General features: G+C 34.1%; 1 protein-coding gene and 1 non-coding gene across 4 annotated transcripts in view; one reads left to right on the top strand and one right to left on the bottom strand.

The window, feature by feature from the left end:
• Positions 1-1667: 1667 nt before the first annotated feature.
• Trnai-aau (transfer RNA isoleucine (anticodon AAU)) lies at positions 1668-1741 on the bottom strand. Its single transcript has one exon. It is a non-coding gene; the product is annotated as a tRNA-Ile (tRNA).
• Positions 1742-1805: 64 nt separating this feature from the next.
• The window catches only part of LOC128183221 (ubiquinone biosynthesis protein COQ9, mitochondrial-like), a 90807-nt gene continuing 70963 nt past the window's right edge, over positions 1806-21649 (top strand). The window contains exons 1-9 of one of the 3 annotated variants that reach the window (XM_052852169.1): positions 1806-1917; positions 5648-5816; positions 6130-6281; positions 6844-6991; positions 7230-7314; positions 7885-7989; positions 8379-8534; positions 9142-9195; positions 9932-10408. In XM_052852169.1, the coding sequence (XP_052708129.1) occupies positions 1860-1917; positions 5648-5816; positions 6130-6281; positions 6844-6991; positions 7230-7314; positions 7885-7989; positions 8379-8534; positions 9142-9195; positions 9932-9964 (960 nt within the window). In that variant the 5' untranslated portion in view covers positions 1806-1859 and the 3' untranslated portion in view covers positions 9965-10408. Of the gene's footprint in view, positions 1918-2956; positions 5074-5647; positions 5817-6129; positions 6282-6843; positions 6992-7229; positions 7315-7884; positions 7990-8378; positions 8535-9141; positions 9196-9931; positions 10409-21649 lie in introns of those variants that run through there. The other 2 variants (XM_052852170.1, XM_052852168.1) reach the window with 2 other exon arrangements.

Below are 21649 nucleotides of genomic sequence, written 5' to 3'. Positions count from 1 at the left end.
GCTTCGGACAGCCTTAACATTGCTGCGCGGCTATGTTAAGGCTGTCCGAAGCTAAATATATATCGAAAAATGATACTATTTTAATTATCAAAAAAATACTTTAACCGAGTGGGTTTCTTTGAACTTTTATTACATAAATTATCAGTGACATCCAACACTACATTAATTTGATGTATTTTTGTGACGTCATTTATTTTTCTTAAGCACGTGACGGGTGTATTCTAACACGGTAAATAATCTATAAAAATCGCATCGGCGCAAGTGAATAATGACATTAAATCAAAAATATTTTTATGAAAAATCATTCGATAGGTAATGTATTTTGCAGTTCTTGCTGGGGGTTCATATAAGTATTTCGTTTATATTTGAAATATTGTCAAAACATTTCTCACCTCCATCAAAATTAGGCACATTTTTACCGTTTAGGCTCGATTTACACAAAATCGGGTCAATCGGTAGGTTTCCCCCAGCAAGATTCACATTGGTACTTATTTTCTCTCCCGATTTCACCTAAAATATACTAAGATTGTTTTTATCTTTCACTTACGCCAAGCCGTTTTTTATATGCATATACAAATTACCATTCATTAGATTACACGTAGCAGGGGGAGTCTCAAAACCATTAGTTTATGAATAGTAATTTACCTATTACGAAGCTTTAAAACTGTTGATTTTTTTATACTCCATATCGGTGACACAGGGGCCAAGCCCGTTTTAACATTAATTTCAATGTAACCATAAATAAAGAAAAGGGTCGAACTCTGACCCAGATAAAAAACTACCAGCTCGCTTCAAAAGCCTAATAAATCAATTAATTTTTAAAACATTCGCAATATGCATGTATATTTCATAAAAGTAATGTCTGAGATACACTCATGCCGAATTTCAAGTTGATGGGTCTTAAAATAGCGGAGATATACGTCATTATTCTCTGGAAGTCGCCAGTTTATTTTTACTCGGACATTTACCGGTCCAGGGCTCACGATGGGATTTTGCCTATGACAACAGCAGTATTGCAACAATGAAGTCGAGAAACATTCGCACTAATCTTTTAAAATCTCACATCAAACGCACGCTACTTACATCCTTAAATTCCGATAAAATTCCAAACTGATTTTATTCTGCAGCCACAAATCTGTGATCTGCGTACAAAATGGCAAATAGTTTTAAAAAATACATACAGCTTTGTTTCAAACATTTCAGATATAGTGGGTAAGCTTTGAACATGAGATGAATTTATTCTTCGATAGCCAAGGGTTTTCGGTCTACTCTGCTCCCCACCATCTATAAGGGGAAGAGTGGACCGAAAACCCTTGGCTAGCGAAGATGGTTATTACCAATAACATAATTTTAAAAATATCCCCACAGCTAGGGACTCGATCGGCTGTCGGATAGTGCCGGTTTTTTTAATTATTTGTTACAGAAGACAAAAATGATTTAGAATTGGAAAACGTCCACTTAAAACCCTGCGTGTTAAATAAAAAGGTTAGCAAGATTGAAACGTGCACATGGTCGGTTAAAATTTATCGATTTTAAAATACAATACACAAAAACATAGATTTAATATTTAATGTTTTCGTGTATAAATAATGTACAGATCAGGCAACCGAGCACTTGAGTTACGTTCAACATTGTGTACAAATGGAATTGTTATGGGGAAAAATAATTGGCCAGTGTGGGGGTCGAACCCACGACATTCGCGTTATTAGCACGACGCTCTAACCGACTGAGCTAACCGGCCGTTGTGAATGTGGAAAACTTATATATATATATAGTCTATGTAAACATTAGAGTTGTTCCAAATGAGCGTTCCATGCACATATTGATGGTAAACTTCCGAGACAACTCGAATTCAAATAATGGCAGCGCCCTGCATAAACAGATTCGCTTTGATTTTTCGTTCTATTTCAAGAACAGGTAACAATTTTTAAATATGTCGATTTCTTATTTTAAAAAAAACACCTTTCATATAGGCCTAATAAATAGATCTCTATTGCATTTATATTTCGATGTATATTTGTTGATTTGCATTGAGCGTTATGTAATAGGTACATCTCGAATTTCCTCATCATGCATACCGGTATTCAAATCTTTCATAATGTCTCAATTGTAAAGCAGGAGAAATTCTTTAGTTTATATTGTATTTTCACTGTTTTTCAACACCGAAGAGTTTTTTTATTAATCATTCAGTTTCTTACTCAATAAACCCCTCAAATGAAATAATGGTTGTTACAACATAGAACCACTTATCACGACCGTGGGCTTTCGATAGGATGTTACTATCCCTTTCTTGCGTCAACAAAAGTTAAAAATGACTCTGGTTTCAAGTGAAATAAGATTGATTATTCTAGTTCAAAAGCCAGATATAGCTTGTTGATTTCACAAAGCTATGGCTGATCAAGTGGACAGCAATGAAATAGATAATAGAAAATGACAATGTTAATTCCGACTATATTTCTCTTAAAAGGAGTACTATAGCATGTTATCATTTATGAATTTGCCCACAAGATTAAGAATTTCCTTGTCTTTCATTTTGAGTAACTAAAAACGTTTTTGTTCATTATCTAAAGCTGAAAATTCTGGATAACTGAAATATTTCTACATGTACATCACGTTTCTGTTTGACGCATCTAACCAAAATGCAAGCTCGTGTTAAACGGTTCTGATATAATACTTTTATGATGTGTTATACAACTACCTGGTATAAAGAAATTAGAAATCATTGTTTCCTTACAATCTGAATAAGAAGAGTTAAAACATGAGAAAATAGTTTGCTGGTATGAATTTTTTCAAAACAAATTTACAGGACTGGAAAAAAAAAACTAGTTACTATGTTCACTCTTTCATGCAAACTTTTTTTTCACTCTTGATATTTAAACTTAACAATCTTATAGCTAAATCCTTGACTGTGTCAAATCAGTAAATCACATCCAGCAAACTGTTTTCTCTTTTCCAGGTAGCATTTAAAACAAAGACAACCCCTCTCAGTTATTCTCACAATCATCACTTCATTAACATCATGGATCACTTAATGGATGTGGAGGTTATGGAGAAGGCTGCCGATGCAGAGACTGCCCTGAAACAGGTCAAAGAGTGCATAAAGTTCAAGGACAGCAAGGGACTAAAAACAGTAATTCTGGAGCACAAACTGAAGGACCAGTCTGTGTTCTGGGAAATCGCATCGGAACTGACTGCCAACCTGACAGAAGAAAACTTAGAACAGCATGAATATTTCTTTGAGACTTGCCAGAGGTGCATGAACTATGTCATTGCAAATGGGAATCCCAAAGAGCTGCTGTTGGCAGTTTTGGAGCAGGCTGATTCCTTTAAAGATGACCAGAAGTTTAAGTGTATATTAGAAAACGTGCAGAAGATTTTGTTGAAGTTGCCAAACAAACGACATCATTCATTGGATGTCACGTTGGAGACCCTCTCAGCTCATATTGAGGCCATTCCACAGGCTAAGGACCACAATCTCGATCATGAGGAGAGAAAATTGCTAGAAATGGACCCTTCGGTAATGCGGGCAACCGATGTTGTTTTGTGCTACCTGGAATTCCTTAGTCCTTTTGTGGAAGAAGTATCTATGAGAAATCCAAAAGTAACTTTCTCTAAGTCTACTCCACAAGTTCAACTCCTGGTCAAGTACTTGATGAAGCTTCTGTCTCATCCACTGTATCATCTAGATATGACCTTCAAACCAAAGGAGCAAGAAGAAAAAGAGAAATCTTACAGTAGAGTGTGTGCAGAAAGACTGATTGATCAACTTGCACAGCTGTGTCCAAACTTCTTTGCTTTGATTGAAGATGAAACCAAGAAAAGGAGCATGCAAGCCAAGCTCAAGGAAAGTGAAGCTAGAGAAGATGAAGAAAATGAAGAACTTGAGGAAGAGGAGGGGGATGATAAAGTGAAAGACTGGAAAGAAGATAAGCTAATTCCTGAAGAAAGCCTTGCTTGCTTGTCATATATAGTCCTGGCAGAGGGTCTTGGTCTTGATCAAATGCCTGCTGTCTACAACCATAAGTTCATGCTTAGATTTCATCTTCCCTTCATCAAGTCATTCTTGGAGGATCAACACTCCATTGTGAAACTGAAAGGAGTTCTCCTGTTGGAGAAACTCATGTTTGTCATACCGCCCATGTCTTTTACACATTACGAACTGGATAATGATTTCTACAAGGACATTCTCAATCTACTCATTTCCACTATGACGCATTGCCAGAACAAAGACATTCGCAAATCATGTGTTCCGATTTTTTCAAATTTCTTTGGCATGTTTAGTCTTCAAGGCAGACATCGTCTGTACGAAACTGTGTTCAACACTTGCAAACACTCTGGAGTTGTGGGCCACACCTTGAGTTTGTATAAAGAACAAGTCGATTCCCTTCTAAAGAAAGGAGAAGGTCCAGACAATATCTTTCTAGGGAAAAATCTCATTCGAGTATTCAAACTTGTGTCGGTTATACCAGATGGAGTCACAACAGATTTGTTGGAAAATTCAGACAGGATTCTTTCAGTGTTGAACTTTGTCCGATATTTAGTCCTGAGAGATAAACCTGCTGAAAATCAAACCGGGTTTTGGGAACTCTATCCCAATCTGGACAAAGAGTTCTTCGAGCCTCTCCGACAAGCAATAATTCTGTCTAAAGGTCACTACAATTTGGATCTAGAAGATGTGAGGAAAGGGAATCCCTTACCCACAGAGAACACAGAGTTCAGTGTGAATGTTGGGGGAGAGAGACTGGGGCCTGTGTCCAGGGAACAGCAGATTCAGGTCATTGAGTCCGCACTCAACACGTTCGACATGATGGACAGTATACTCAGTCGAACCATCGAGTTGGCTGACGCTCAGAAAAGAAGTGTGAAAGCCAATTAAGCTGATAGTAAATGAACTCTTTGATATTGGATACAATTAAACATGCTTAATTTACTTTGAAATTATGGTATTGCATTATTGACATATATTAACATGATTCAAAAAAATTTAATTGTTGTGTGAAAATGTACATGTAATAAAGCAAAAAAGTTTATTTCTGTGTATCAAACAATTCCTTTAAACAAAGAACAACTACTGTACATGCAGATATCTAAACTTCAATTCAATAAAATGAATGCTTGTCTTGTCTTCTTTGTTTTCAGTGTCTTTTGTTACATCCACATGAATCCACTGAAAATCACATATATGTTCTTGTTCACTGCCTGTGATGTGTGTTTGCAGCCACCACTGGTGGTAACAGATTTTTTAAAACTCTGATTTTTTCTCTTTTAAGTATTGGTATCCTGCAGTATGTTTTATCTGATCATGGCTACCCGGTAAATAATGAAAAATAACACATTATTGTGTTTTACTTCTCATATTCTTTTAGGACAAAATACCTTAAGTTAAGAATGTTTTCTTTGACTCCTCTCATGTGATGTCACAACTAGCATCAAAGATTTACAACAATATATAGATGATCAAAAATTGTTTTATACCGGGTAGGTAAAAAATCCCCACAGTAGCAACTGGTTTTTCTCTATGAAGTTGAACAGAAATGTTGCTGTAATAAATGTTATTTATGCTTAAATGTAACATTTGATTTACTCTATAATGAGCAGATTTATAGGTACCAGTAATCTTGTATATGACTTGTGTATTACTCATTAGCTCTGAGCAGATGTAACAGAAATGGTGGACGTTTCATGTGCACAAGTACTGGGAACAGAAATTCACCCCAGGACACCTCTAGTGGGCCCGGGGGGTCAGCATCCTCACAGACCAGTAATGGAGGGTATAACACCCATGGGACGGCCCAAGGAGCTCAATACACCGATGAGTAAGTGACAAATGTCTAATGATCTATTGATATATGAATGAATGTGAATGATATTTTTATAGTGGCAGTCACTGTCTGAATGCTATTCCTATGTGGAAATGTCTAATGGTAAGTTTTGAGTAAATAACAAGAAGCATACTTCATATAACAATTATTTTGATTTTTGATCGATTATAATGATTTTTTTTTTCCATTTCTCATATTTGGTTGGAGTAAGTACTTGCAAGTATTTAGTTTTCACAAACCAGCAAGAGAATATATTTTTATGTCTGTTTATGTATTGTATTATTTTTTTTGATATGAATATTTTCAGGTTAGATAACTCTGAGGACCTTGTCAATGAGGTTGAGGAAGAGGAGATGCCTGAGGAGACTGAGGAGGAATACCAAACCAAGCAGGCTGTCCTCAAGGCCTCCCTCCCTTTTGTCCATCAATATGGCTGGACAAAGAAAGCAATAGTTGCTGGTTTGTTGTTTGTAATAAATTCATGGTTACGCAATACATGTACATGAAATATGAAAGGTTTATAAAAGAATATACATGTATATATATAAATCAAAGGGTGGTTATATTAAGGTGGAATAGCACATCATCACAATATGGCTGACCTCTGATTGAAAAAAAAACATTTTGTTTTATTAAAAGGATTTTATCGATAAAAACATAGAACTTACTCCATAGCCGAGTGGATAAAATGTCGGCTTGTGATCAATAAGTCACTAGTTCGAATCCCACAAGGGCTTTTGTTGTTACTTACTGATTTGAATTATTTTTGTTTCCATTTTTTTATCCACAAGCTGCAAATTTTTTGCTTATTTGACATATACGGGTATACGGTTTAATTATCATTATATCTTTCAAAATCAAATAATTTACTATTAATTGGAGTGACTTTTTCCAGGTATGTTTTTCCACCTTAAATGATAATCATACTCTAGTAATTGTTGATGTGATAATTTTTACCTTGAAATATGATCCAATGTTTTTTAGAGAGTGCATTGTTAATAGATGTATTAATCTGTTCCAGGTGCTGAGTCTCTAGGAATGCCATCTATGGTCCATGGAATGTTCCCCAGGGGTGGGGCAGAATTGGTGTTCTATTTTTATGAAGAGAGTAATAAGGAACTGGAATCTTTTTTGAAACAGAAAGTCAAAGAATTGAAAGAAAAAGATGAGTAAGTTTGTATTTGTTTAAACAGGGAGAAAAAAATTTGTCAATGATTTGATTTGTATAGATAAAATTTGATAATATGAAATTGATATATTATAATACCTGATGTTATAAAAAGAATTACTCTGTCAGTTAAAAAAAAACATGCCCTCTCACGTACAAGTGCTGATATCAGCACCATATATATAGAATTTAGAGTGATATTTTGTATGATTTTGTTCTATTGTAATTTTTTATTACAGAAAAATCAAGACAGGTCCATTTATACATGACGCCATAGAAACCCGCCTTAGAATGATCATACCATACATTGATAAATGGCCACAGGTAAATTACAGGCATTCCATTGACAAATGATAAGAGCTAAAATCAGGAGTACATGTATATATGTACCTTATAATCAATATCAGAAAAAAAGCACTTCAGTCCAAAGCATGATGTCATGTTTATGATGTTTATAACTTATTGTTATTTATGATTACTCTTCTTATTTCTGTACTTGACAGAAAAGAACCAAATTATTAGGAATTCATTATATGTGTTGAGACAGTATACAGTTTAAAAAAGTGTAAATTGCTCAACCCTGTGTAGTGTATATATTTCTATTTTAAATTCTGTAGCTATCAAATTCATTCCTGTGATAATGCTATATTTTTTTTTGGTGAATTTAAAAGGAAATAATGAATTTAACCATAGATGTACAGTAAAGTGGTGTTTATCACCTGCATGTATAAATCATGCAAAATACCTCATGACCATCAAATTCTAAAGCACGGCCCCATTTGTATGTATTTCAGATCAGTCAATTTTAATGAATGGCATAAATAAATATCCTTTCAACCAATATGTTGGTTTATATGTAATTTGAGTTTTCATGCTTATACAAACATTTTACAGGCCATGGCGATACAGACATTGCCCCAGAATGCAGTACAATCCTGGACAAACTTGAGTCGAGTTGTGGATGATATCTGGTTCTATGCTGGGGATCAATCCAATGATGTAAGTTATTGGGGGGGGGATCAAAAAACTTTGTGTCTCTAACCTAGACAAGGGACTTTGACTTTTTTAAGAAAATAAATAAGTTGTAAATAGCTCAATATTGGTTTTATCACTAATGTCAGATTTCTGCCGAAATAGTCGACTATTTAACAGAAAAATGTTGATTAAATAAAAACAATGTTGGTACAGTGAAGAATTGAAGGGTGAACAATTTATATTGACTTTTGTTTTATCTTTAGAGAGGGTTAATTAATGTAATTCGCATAGGCATTTCATGTTGTTCTATTCAGCTAAATGTAATATGACATAATCAAATATAACAAAAACTTAAAATACATGCTTATATCCATATTATGTAGTTATTTACTATCAATATAATTGATTGACAGTTTAATTGGTACACCAAGAGAGGGTCGCTGGCCGCCGTCTACAAGAGCACAGAGATCTACCTGATCCAGGACCGGTCCGAGGATTACACAGACACCTGGAACTTCCTGGAGAACCGGCTGGAGGATGTGGTCAGTGCCGGGCACCTAGCCAGAAATGTAAGGAGCATAAAATTTGTGTTCCTGGGAATTCTAAAACTATTTTTTGTGAAGCATTACTTCGCAACTAGAAGTACACACTTTCATTAAACAATAATAACCAATAATTTTATCATCTACTACCTATAGGTTCATGTACAGTTACAGTCAGGTTAGCTAATTCGATGAAGCTCCCTCCACCCCTCCCATTTTTTAATTTATTTTTTTTTGGGGGGGGGGGGGGGGGGGGGGGTGGGGGTACTACTTCTGCTGTAAAAGTCAAATTAAAAAAAAAGAGAGAGAGGGCCACATTGTTGTAGGTAGAATTAGGATTATGAAGATTTATTTTGTTTTGGATATAGGTTTGGCATATGCTATTAGAAAACACTGGTATATAACTTCAGTGCAGGAAATTGTTAAGTTCATGACATCTCCTTGTAATGTCCTTTTTTTTGTTTATACATGTACAATATGCAATGAAAATGTATCTTACAAAGCATTAGATGTACGTGTATGTTTCTCCAGGTGAATTTCGTTATTTGTCAATTAATTACATGTACCCTTAGAGAGTTAATTTATGAGTTTGATAGGCTTGTATCCAAGTATATGAATTAGTAATCTGTTTCAGCTTCAAGAAACCAATACAGTTTTATCAGAAGGTGCTAAAGGATTTTGTGTAATGGTGAGTCAAGTTCCTACAATTCCAAAACCAACTGAGCCTAACAGAAATGACAAATGAAGCACCCCCATTTCCTTAAATTATTTCATGAACTACTAGTACATGTATGTGTTTACCATGTTAATGCACATGGCCCATAGTAAATACAGAATGGTTACAGTTTATGTATTTTGCCATCCAAACATATAAAATGGATAGTTCAGTGTACACATTGCTAGAAGATTTGTCTGGTGTTCTCTGAAAATTGGAAATAGTCCCAAAGGGCCATTGATTGTGATAGAGATTTGTTGATACAGAATTGAACTTGAATGGACTTTAATTTGTAATGATTTTGAGAGAGAGAGAGAGAGAGAGAGAGAGAGAGAGAGAGAGAGAGAGATGTTTTCATAATAGACTATAGATATAAATTGAAAGTACTGACAAACAACAAACTAATAAATGACATGTTATAGTACCATACCATACAAAAAAAAATCCCTGAACCCCCCCCCCCCCCCCCCAAAAAAAAAAAAAATCACTTGTGTATTCAAAGTGTAAGGTTTCTCTCAGATTCACAGCTGTTGGACCAAATTGATTTCAAACCACCATATTTTCATTTCATATTATTTAAAAAAAGCATTGTGTAGGTTATGAGTATACACTTCCTCTTACTGTTAAAATATAGAATATGATGTCAGATTTTCTTGGAGCATGCAAATTCTTATCTAATATTGATTTGATGTTTTTTTCTTCTTTCTAGACTAGAAATTTACTGGGAATGAATAACAGATAACAGATGTAGAAGGAAATATCTGGACATCTATAAAGAATATTTTCATTACTTGTCGTCAAATTGTTAATTCTTGTTTTTTACAACAAACTGTATACAGCTTATGATAGAATTGTACTTGAAAGCTGTCTTTGTGCATACCATTGTTTATATTTATTTAAATTTGTAATAATAATGAGTAAATTTTCTTATGTGCATGATAAAAAGTTGTTGATTGTATGCTTAATAAATTCTCATCACCCCCAAGAAAAAAAAAATGTTATCATGGATGATAAGTTTTTTTCAGTTTCCTACATACATATACGTACGTATACTTAAGAAATAAATGGCAATTTATAAAGTTCGGGCTTCTCAGTAGATTTGATCACGTGCCAACCAACTTCATATCCCGGTGAACTTTTTATCATTGCTGTTTATTACTTATATTTACGTTTGAAAAATATAAATCGTTCAGAACTGTTTAAAAAAATTATCGAGATTTTATGTTTACAATAAGACAAGCGATAAGCGCTTGCTATGATCATTGTGACGTCACGAAAAAGTTCATACAGAATTGAACGTTTTCGCTATTCTGTAGGTTCATATAAGGAAACATTGATATGTACATGTAGGTAACATTTTTGAGTTATAAACGTCTTATTTCAAAACGGGGGGGGGGGGGGGGGGGGGGGCTGCACAGTGTGTAATTAGATTAAATCTGATCTTAGTCCATAGAAACAAGTTATGAATAGATGTATTTGCATAGATTTCAATGTAGATGTAGATTTCGAAAAAGCGTTTGATAACGTATGGCGAAAAGCATTGTGGTTTAAATTATTATCCCATAATATTTGTGGCAAAATGTTTAATATTATTATCAATATGTTCAGTCATATATTAAGTCAAGAATTGTTTATAATAATGAAACCTCTACTTTTTTTCATTGTGAAAACGGAGTGAGGCAAGGTGAAAATATGTCAGCCTTCCTATTCTCTATGTACTTAATGATTTACATGACTTTTTAAATGAGTCTGTTGTGCAAGGTTTACCAACTATTACTGACATGTTAGAAATATAAGTTAGATATTTTTTCAAATTATTTGCTATATTATATGCAGACGACACTGTACTGTTAGCTGAATCTCCCGAGGAATTGCAAAGAGAGATAGATTGCTTTCATACTTAATGCATAAAATGGAACCTGAAAATGAATAAATAATAATATTATGCAAAGGTAGGCAGAAAGAAAACGTGCAGATAAAATATAACGATAAATTTATTGAAGTTGTTACCATGATTTTAACTACTTGGGAATAGTATTTAGCAGAACAGGATCTTTTAAAATTGCAATACAGAAATTAGCCGAAAAAGCTACAAAAGCATTATATGAAGTGTTAAAAAGGGGGAGATTTCATAACCTATTAGTACAGTGTCAACTAGATTTATTTGACAAAATTGTCCAACTTATACTGTTATATGGATGTGAAGCCTGGGGCTTTTCAAATATTGCAATTATAGAAAGAATTCATCTCAAATTTTGTAAACTTCTACTCCATTTAAAACAATCAACTCCAGATTTCATGATATACGAGGGTTGTTCGGAAATTATTGAGACAAATCAATTATTTTCTTTTCTAAGTGACGAATTTTGGTGAAAATTAGCATAGACACTGAAGAAACACCAACAAATAATAAAACAAAGTAATATTTAAAGAATATTTAATATTTTGTTTACGATAGTAGATAAACAAGTCGGTGGTCGGGGTACCCGGCGCAGCCATGAACTCGGAGATTAAACAACTTAAACATCTACTTTATAAGTGTCCGTAGAATTACACTTAATGAACAAAGAAATCAAATTAAATATGTTCATTTTGCTATTCTTTGCGACAAACTGTTGATTAAGTTTCACTGGTGTTCGAGTTGAAATACGGATATGGTACACATATATTTACCAAACAATAAAAATCTGACAACGACTTTACATTGAATTTCGACGTCAAGGCGGCGCAACGAAAACCATTAAACTGGTGGAAATCTCAGAAGAAGACCTTTTAAAGCCACGCAATTGCGTAAAAAATCTATACGATGACAAGATTAGGGATAGAACTTCAGTTCATCATATTTTTTTTCACTGATTGTTTAACTAGAATTAGGCCAAAGGGATTAATTAACAACTTTTGACACACTAACTGTTGTCAACAGTTCTAAAATATGTAAAAAATTTCTGCAGGAGACATTCACAGTAATTACACTTTCGGGTAAAAATAACTCGATTTTCTCTCTAAAAAAACAAGAATGAGAGAAAATGTAAATGATGACATCTTGAAATTAAAACAAAAGATGAGAAATAAAGAATAATTCTTATTTCAGTTCGTTTGTAAGGTGTTTAAAACATGGGAGCAATAAGAAGCGTTAAAATGACGTCGAGAAAAGTTTGCGGTTGCGCCGGGTTACAGGACGAAGACACGTTGGTCAGCTTTCTAGGAATGATCTATTCATGCCAAGAACAAGAAACTTTTCACATTGATAAACTCTATCCTGATTTACGTTTTGGTAAAATTTCAAGAGTTTATCTTTTTTACTAAAAGAATAAGAGAAAATGTCTCAATAATTTCCGAACAACCCTCGTATGGTGAACTTCGTCGATACCCACTTGAAATTCAAATTAAAACACGCATTATTTCTTATTGGTCAAGAATACTTACCGGAAAAGATACAAAAATTGCAAAATTAATATATGATCTAGGAATTTGTATGAATCACGAAATTGGGAGGAAATTCCCTTGGTATGAAAACATCAAACATATTCTAAATAACTGCGGTTTATCTAATATATGGATTAATCAAACTATACATAACTCACAATGGCTAAAGGCAAAAATAAAACTTACTTTGATAGACCAATTCAAACAAAATTGGCAATCTATTCTACAATCATCCCCAAAAGCTCTAAATTATAGAATTTATAAGGAAGAGTTAAAATTTGAACATTATTTTGATACATTATCAAAAAAAGATGCAATTACTTTTTGTAGATTTCGAACATGTAATCACCATCTACCCATTGAAAGTGGACGTTGGGCAAATATTCCTAGACATGAAAGATTCTGTGCTCATTGCAATAAGTGCGAAATAGGAGATGAATTTTACTGCATACTTAGCTGTAACTCGTTGCAGCTAGAACGCAATCAATGCTTATCAAATATAAATATAAAACTAGAGCAAAGCTCGTTGCAAAGCAACGAGTGGGTCTTCCGTTAATGTCGAGAGAAAAGCTAGAAGTACCTTTAAGAAGCAGAGCTCTTAAGCCAATAACAAGAGTAACTAAAACAATAAGAAAAAAATCGAATAATTCTTGGTACGGCTTAAAATGATTTTAAGTACGACTTAACAAAAACCTTTTGGATTTCAAGAATGTTTTAACAAAATAAACCCGAATGTGTTCATGTACGACTTGACAGGATGATTTTTGGTACGAATTTATTTTACATTTAACTTTACGCTATTTTTTAAACCAAGAACGCGTAATCAAAATTTCCGGAAAAATCAAATTTTAACCCCCAATTTCTCTGTAGTTCATGGTCCGATTTTAAAACGAATTTCAGCGTTAGATTAAGCTTAAAAAGTTTTTTGTTTTTGCTTAATGAAAAATATCAAATTATCGCTTAGAAAATAGTTATCACAAAAGACCTACCAGCCCTTTTAGCCCCTTATTTTAGGGGCCAGCCCTTTTTTTATATATAAAATACAGGTATTGCAAATGTAAACATATTCTGTTCACATGTATTCACGAATTGTTAAACGTTTTCGAGATATCTGAACAGTTTTGTTTTAGGGGCCGAGCCTTGAACTCCTTATCTGGGTCACCAACAACAAATATTTAGTTGCCATATTCTCTAGAACATTATTCTCAACATTTTTGTGTTATACATTGCTTTGCAAAATAGTTTTCCTTTCTCAGATATTAATGATCAATGTTTTGAACTTCTGGCCCCTTGAAACCCCTAATTACGTAAAATATGACTTAGGTATGGTACTGTAAAGATAAACAGCTGTACAGTGAATAATTTTGCTTCTATAATTAATAACAAACTTTTGTTAGTAAAGAGTTATTGTAAGAAGCTTTCAGAGCCCTCTTGGCCCCTAATTTGAGGGGCCAGCCCTTTTTTCTTGAAATCAAATTAAAGGTATTGCAAATATAAACATATTTTGTTCAACAAGTGTTCACAAAGTGTCAACCGTTCTCGAGATATCTGTACAAATGTGTTTTAGGGGCCGACCCTTAAACTCCTTAATGGGGCCATCAACAAAAAATTGAAGATGACATATTGTACAGAACATTATTTTGCGCAACTTTTGTTCTATATTGCTTTTCAAAATGTTTCTCCTTTTTCCGATATAAATGATCAAAGTTTTGAACTTCTGGCCCCTTGAAACCCCTAATTACGTAATATATGACTTAGCTATGGTACTGTATAGATAAACAGATGTACATTAAACATTTTTGCTTCTATGATTAATAACAAATTATTGTTTAGTAAAATGTTATTGTAAGAAGACTTTAGAGCCCTCCTGGCCCCTAATTGGAGGGGCCGGCCCCTTTTCCTTGATATCAAATTAAAGGTCTTGCAAAAATAAATATCTTTTGCATTACATTATTTAACAAAATATGTATACATCAAAAGATATTACAGAAAATGTTCTAAAATTTCGTGGAAAAATTTGGTGCTTATTTTCAGCTTCGGGCGAGCTTCGAAGCCTTGCACAATTTTCATAAGTGAAGGCAATAGGGTACATCTACATACATTTATCTACAATCCCTGAAAATTTCAAGCTTCTATCTTGATTAGTTTCGGAGGAGATGCGTGGACAAAATGACCCTTAAAAATTTACAAAATCGTCAATTTCTGAAACCGGAAGTGACATCATAAGTTCAAATTTTAATGACCTCGAGTATTTACGATACCAAACAAGTTCTGAAAATTTCGTGGAAATCGGTTGAATAGTTTTTGAGATATAAGCCACAAAAAAAGTCAGAGGAAGAATAATAATAATGAAAAAGAATCCGAAGAAAAACAAAAGGGTCTTCCGTTGGAAACGGAAGACCCTAAATAAAAAATGCTATTAGTTTTAAATTTATAATGGCAAGTACAAAACACTGTTCTTTTAGGAAATTATGTGTTTTTATTAGAAAAATAAATAAAAAATGCTCCCCAGGTTAGAACCCCCATACTTCACATTTGTATTAACGAGTCAGTTGTATATGGGTTTTTCTCTCTCTCTCTCTCTCTCTCTCTCTCTCTCTCTCTCAACATCAACAATATGACACTACAATAAGTGTACAAGTGACACCATAACACCATAATAAAAACAATATTGTATAATACATTATATAAGTATCTCACTGATAGTATCAAACTATGATAATGTATAAATAGTATTATATTAAAGGTAACATCTCAAAATATTGTAAGTATATGGTAACTAAGTTATTTGTTTACAGTAAGGCCTAAAAAAAAAAAGATGTGTGTTTAGGGTAACCCGACCTGACCTACAAAAATGCCCCGATCCTACCATTTTTAGATGTCTGTTTTTATCCCATTTTAAATTTTATATTATTTCTATTAAAAAATCCGTTTTTAAATATGGCACAAACAAACATTCTTAGGATTCATGCAGAAAAAAATATGATAAAATAAAAAAAAATCCCTACCTACCTAACCTAATTTTTTCATCAGTGTTACCCTAAACACACATTTTTTTTTTTATAGGCCTAAACAATATGGCGTCTGAAACTTCCGGTGACGCACTTCCGCCCAAGCAGTTAAGTGGAAAAAGCGACAATAAATTGTAAAATAAAATAACGTATAGAAAATAGCCCTTTAAATCACCGTTTCTTTATACAACAATATCAAAAACTGTACTATAGAAAAAGACGAATTCTATTTAAACACTCTCGCTAAAGTCACACATCAGTGAACACACAGGTAACTCTACAGTGAACAATGGCCAAGGTTACTTTATAGGACGACTGCGTAAAACTAATAAAAAGGCAAAAATTTACAAATAAACTACACCAAACTAAATAAATACTTACCACGGTCAGCTATCCGTGTCTGCGTCAGATGCTTAACTTGAGAGACTAAAACATGCCACACAGGCTTTCACCATGATACCCCCTTCTAACACTAAGCACGTCTTTATCGCTGGACAGCTCGGCCGGGTATATCCTAGCGCCTATTGCTAAGGTCGGCCAAGCCCGTTGCAAAGAATTATTGGTAAAAAAACAAAATCGGGTGCGTTCGATATGAACAGTTATTGTCACAGTAATTTATCAATTGCAAGGCGATGATCTAAATCTGGGACGTTCCTGTGTAAAAAATTTAATTGATTAGTGTGTAGGATATGCCCTTGAAGCATAACATGGTTGACATCATCTGTAGACCAAGAACAAATGTTAGTTGAAGAAGCATATAGGATAGAAGTGTAGGACATTGAACTACACTGTGATCCAGCAGGTAGATCATTAATAAATGGATGTGCATGTCTCCCATAATGACATGGTGGCCAGCGTCATTAGCAATTTCATTCAAGATGTGCTTGGCTGAACCCTGCAAACAAGATGAAACAGTTAATTGACTTGATCTGCTGTAGTTTTCATGGATTTCAGGTGTTAGACCCTGTGAATAAGAAGAAACATCAGGTGCTGTGTTAACTGTCTGTGCTTGGCAGTTTTCGTGGGTGTCCGGTGTTGGACTCTGTGAAAAGGAAGGAACAACAGGTGCTGTGTCAACTGTCTGTGCTGTATGTAAGGGTGGACTGCTCTCATGGGTCTCAAATCCATCAGCTGAAATGTAAGGCTTTAGCTGTGAACCATGGCGTTTTATTTGTTTGCCTGTGGATGAGATCATTGTAAATATCCTCGATGCATTGATTTTGGTGATGGTGTATGGACCTAACCATTTCTCCTCCTCCTTGTGCCCCTTTTTTGTTCTCCGTTGCAGGTTCTGCAGAATAACTTTATCATGAATCTTGAAGGTGTGTCGAATTATATTATGACGTTTGTTAAAATTGGTCTTCTGCTTTTCTTGGGCTTGTTTGATGTTATCCTCTGCTTCCTTGCAAATTTCGTTTTGACATTCAATACAATAGTGAATGCGATTTTCTGTTATTTCTGAAATGCTAATATCAGTGCAAGGTTCCAGCTGATTTTGAAGCCCCATTCTTGGTGTCCTTAATTCTTTGAAGAAGATTGATGCATAGCCTGTTGAACTTTGAGTGGTCATGTTGATTGCAGAAACTACATTGCCAATATATTTTGGCCATTCATCTTGGTTGTCATGTACCAGTTTCCTCAAGCTCTGTTTCAACGTCTGATTTGTTCTCTCATCAAGGCCATTGGCTTGGGGATGCATGGTATGGGGTGGTAAAAATGTGATTAATTCCATGGGTAGAAGTAAGCCTTTGAATTGTTTGGTTTTTGAATTCAGAGCCATTGTCTGACACCACCACACATGGAGCACCATTTTGCAAGATTATTTTGATTAGGAACTCAGCAATGGTATCTGCGGTTTTGTCTTTAACAGCTACTGCTTCCACCCATTTTGAAAAGTAATCTGTAACAGTAATTACATATTTGTAACCATTTGCAGACTCTTTGTAATTAAAAACATCTATACCAATTTTGTTCCACACATCTGTTGTCACTGGTATGACTTGCAGGGGAGGGGCTGTTGATGGTGCAGCATTTGCGGATCGTTGACATCTATCACATTCTTTCACCTACATCAAGATATTAAGCATTGCTATAACTATTCATTTTTCTGCTAATTTTCTGCATAAAAGATCTGATTTCATCAACATTTAATAGTGTGTTCATTGAAAATTAAGGTGGCGCACCAAAGGTGTACATGTAGTATGTTGCATTTTCTACCCCAAAGTCAATGTCATTGACCAAACAAAAATGCATAGAATGTAAGTGTGTAATAGTGTGTAATATTTATATATTACATGTATACCTTGGTTTTGATGTCCCTCTCTCTCTCTTTTTCTCTCTCTCTGAGTGATAGACATTCATTAGATAGCCCTGACAGATATAGATTAGATACATGTACTAGGGAAAAATTTAAAAACTGTAATTTAATGTTAATCACAGACTGAAACAACACTACTGAATTCAAAATCCACTGATATTCCCAAAAATTGACTGACATTGTCTGACATCTACTGTATAACCACTGTACCCTACTGTAAATCCACTGTACACCCACTGTACAGAGCTACTGTACCACACTGTATCCCACTGTACCCCACTGTACAGAGCCACTGTACTCCACTGTACTCCACTGGACAGCACAGTACCTACCCACTGACCAGCACTGTACCCCACTGTACGGGGCACTGACCAGCACTGTACCCCACTGTACACCACTGTACAGGGTACTGACAAATACTGTACACCACTGTAACCCACTGTACCTAGTATGTTTTTATAAGTTATAATGTTTAAACAATGAATTGAATATTTACTTTATTTGAGACCAAAATCTGGATTTGTTTTGATTCTTTCCTATTGCTTACAAGAGATAAAATGGGCTTCTATTTCTTTAAGTTCATATATAATTACATGCGCGGTCATAATTCTTTCCAGGGAAAGGGCAGGGATACTTGTTTTCTGGGGGAGCTTAGACATATTTTGGATATTTGTACTATGTAAGTTTAAAAAAAATTAAATTATCCTCTGACCCCCCCCCCCCCCAATCCTCCGGAATCCAATTATCATACAAAATATAGCAACTTATTCAGTAAAAAGGGAAAATACTTTTATATATTTCAAAATCAATGTTTTAGTAACTAAATATCTAGTTGATTTTTTTTTTACAATGAATTTCATTTAAACAATATTGTCAAATAAATATTAGAATATATGTTACATTAAAGTTTTAAAATTAAGAGAATTTAAAACTATCATGAATTACAATTTATAGATAGTTTTAAATTATCTGAATTTTAAAACTTTAATGTAACATACATGTGGAGGAGGGACAACTTTTTTAACGATAAAAAAAATTCCACCATATTGCTCAATATACTGACTTTTTTTTTCAAAAGAGAGATGACTGGTCTGGACTTTAAAATGTCTTTGAAGTTTTACTTCACAGGAAGATCAGCGAGTCAGTATCTGTGTATAGTATACATACTTTCAGTAGATCAAAAGGTGTGAATGTCCCAATATTCAACCTTGTAAATTGTCAGTCTGACACCTTGTTCAAGATATTATGTAATTCCCTTTTAAGGGTATTTGTGGTCTTTAGATGATTAAATCCATTTGAAATATATTTTTGTATAAACATAACATGTATGAATAAACGAAATACTCTTTATATTAATCTTTTTAGATGCGTTTTTTTTATTATTTAAATCAAGTCGGAAATTAAACATGTTAAACATTTATAAATCATCACACCCCCCCCCCCACCAGTCGCTGATATCAAAATAAGTATTGTGTTAAATTAAAAATGAAATATGGTGATAACGAACAGTGTTCAAATAATATTTCAGCCTATTACGGTACTTTTATTTATATACTTTTGAATTTGAACACTGTTCATTATCAGCACATGTATACGTAATACATCTACATGTATCTTCTCTTGCACAGCTAAGAATGTTCCCATGATATACATGTAGTAACATAGTTTTAATAAGAAAAAATACACCCCCCTCCTTCACTCCATCCCTCCTTCCCCCTCTCTCTCTCTCATGTTGTAACTATTCTCCTCCAAAGTCAGGAAGGCATACATAAGCCCCCCCCCCCCCCCCCCCCCCCCCCCGCGTAATATTTTTGCTGCATCACAATCTAATTTTAGCATCTCTTCAATTATAAGCGACACCTTAATTAATAGGCAAACATATTTATTTTCTCTATCCGTAATAAGTGAATTGTGTATGGGTCGGATAAATGAGAAAAATAGTTTTATTATTCAGTAATTGAAAATACGCAATTTATTTTTGAATCATGTTGAATGTATATGACCTAATAAATTTCACAACGATGAATGCGCATGCAGCCCAAAACATGCATACAAAATTTTCTTTTTTAAAACAAACTTATGAGCTATTAAAGCTGTATTTACTGATTATACACTCAATTGGAACTTGTTGCACGAAAACGTCACTCCATGGAAAACGAAGTCCATTAGTTGTCATCGTATAATGGCTGCCTGAATATTTTTACTGATCGTATGGTTTTCTTATACAATTATATTTGTTAAAATTAACGTCTTAAACAATGTCAAGTGCTAAACACAATGAACTGAGTTAAATCTTTAAAGCAGAATTAGTTTACTGAATTTTTTTTAATTGTGCTTTACACACGTGCTCGGACGACATTTCCGTATAAAATCGCGTCGTACGGTCATTAAAACAAAAAGATATTCAAACTATGACGAATTCTGACTAATTATTTATATCTTGTGTAATATTTGCTTCATGTGTATAGTGATTAGCAGCGTTCACGATCGCAGGTTGACTTCCAGCCCCGGAGGCTTTCACACCTCTAGAAATTAAGCCCCGCCCTCACCTGAGATTTACCACCCGGTAAAAAAGTTCGGCCTTTTATACGTTTTTTCTTCTGTTTTTTTCTTCATTGACTGAAACCAGTATATTGTATCATAGCAAACATTTCAAATCTTCTATAAAATCTCTCTCTCTCTCTCTCTCTCTCTCTCTCTCTCCATGCTAACGTACGAATATTTCAGTATTTAAATAAAGTACTACCGGTAACATGTAGTAATGTTGACAGCGGCTAAATCTACATATTGGCATTAAATAAATTAAAGTATGTATTTTTCTTTAGTTTCGGGATAATGTCCATGGATTCAAATGATTTGAAGTTCGTTATTCAATGATTGTCTTAATATTCTTAATGATTGAAAGTCAACGCTAAAAAGTAATATTTTATATCGACAGTGTACTGTTTCCTTCTTTGTGTATGTCTACAGAAAAAAATCTTTTGTCTGTCTGGGAACGACGAAAAACCCGGAACTAACAGAAAGGCTCACTCAGACTATACACACGGCCGGGTGACTGTGTCAAGGTGTGAAAACTGACCACCTGTGTATATGTGTTGGGGCCTAGGAATAAATAGATGTAAACGTCGGGGAAATACACTGTTAAAACAAAAAATCTGAATTTTCACTTTTGATTAAAAAAAATCATTATGGTTGCTGGGTGCATTAGGATCATAATCATAAAAAATCTGTCTTAAAAGATTATTATAATTTACTTACATGTAGGACTAGTTTCATGTAATGTTTGCACAAAAGTGGGATTTATTATATCTATTTACCCGGTAATAGTGATTACACATCGAGGTCAAAATTTAATAAAAATGCATCAATTTTTATAACCGATTGCTTAACATGAATCGTTTCGACATAACACAGTACTGCAAGAGGTATCAAGTGGATTAGGAAAGAAACAGGGGGGGGGGGGATATTATCCATATAATTATATTTCATTTTTCGACTTAAAGTTTGCAGATATTTTTCTAAAACCACGGAGTTGGTTGGCAAAAATAAACGTAAGACATAAAGAAAAATAATCGATATGTAAAAGAAGCAGATTAATAGACAATCAAATTCTAATCGATTTCTGATAAATAGATCTCTCTCTCTCTCTCTCTCTCTCTCTCTCTCTCTCTCT

Source organism: Crassostrea angulata, chromosome 5, assembly GCF_025612915.1.
Source record: "Crassostrea angulata isolate pt1a10 chromosome 5, ASM2561291v2, whole genome shotgun sequence".
Lineage (NCBI taxonomy): Eukaryota > Metazoa > Mollusca > Bivalvia > Ostreida > Ostreidae > Magallana > Magallana angulata.
Note: the sequence above shows the minus strand (reverse complement) of the source record. Positions and strands in the feature narration are given on the sequence as shown.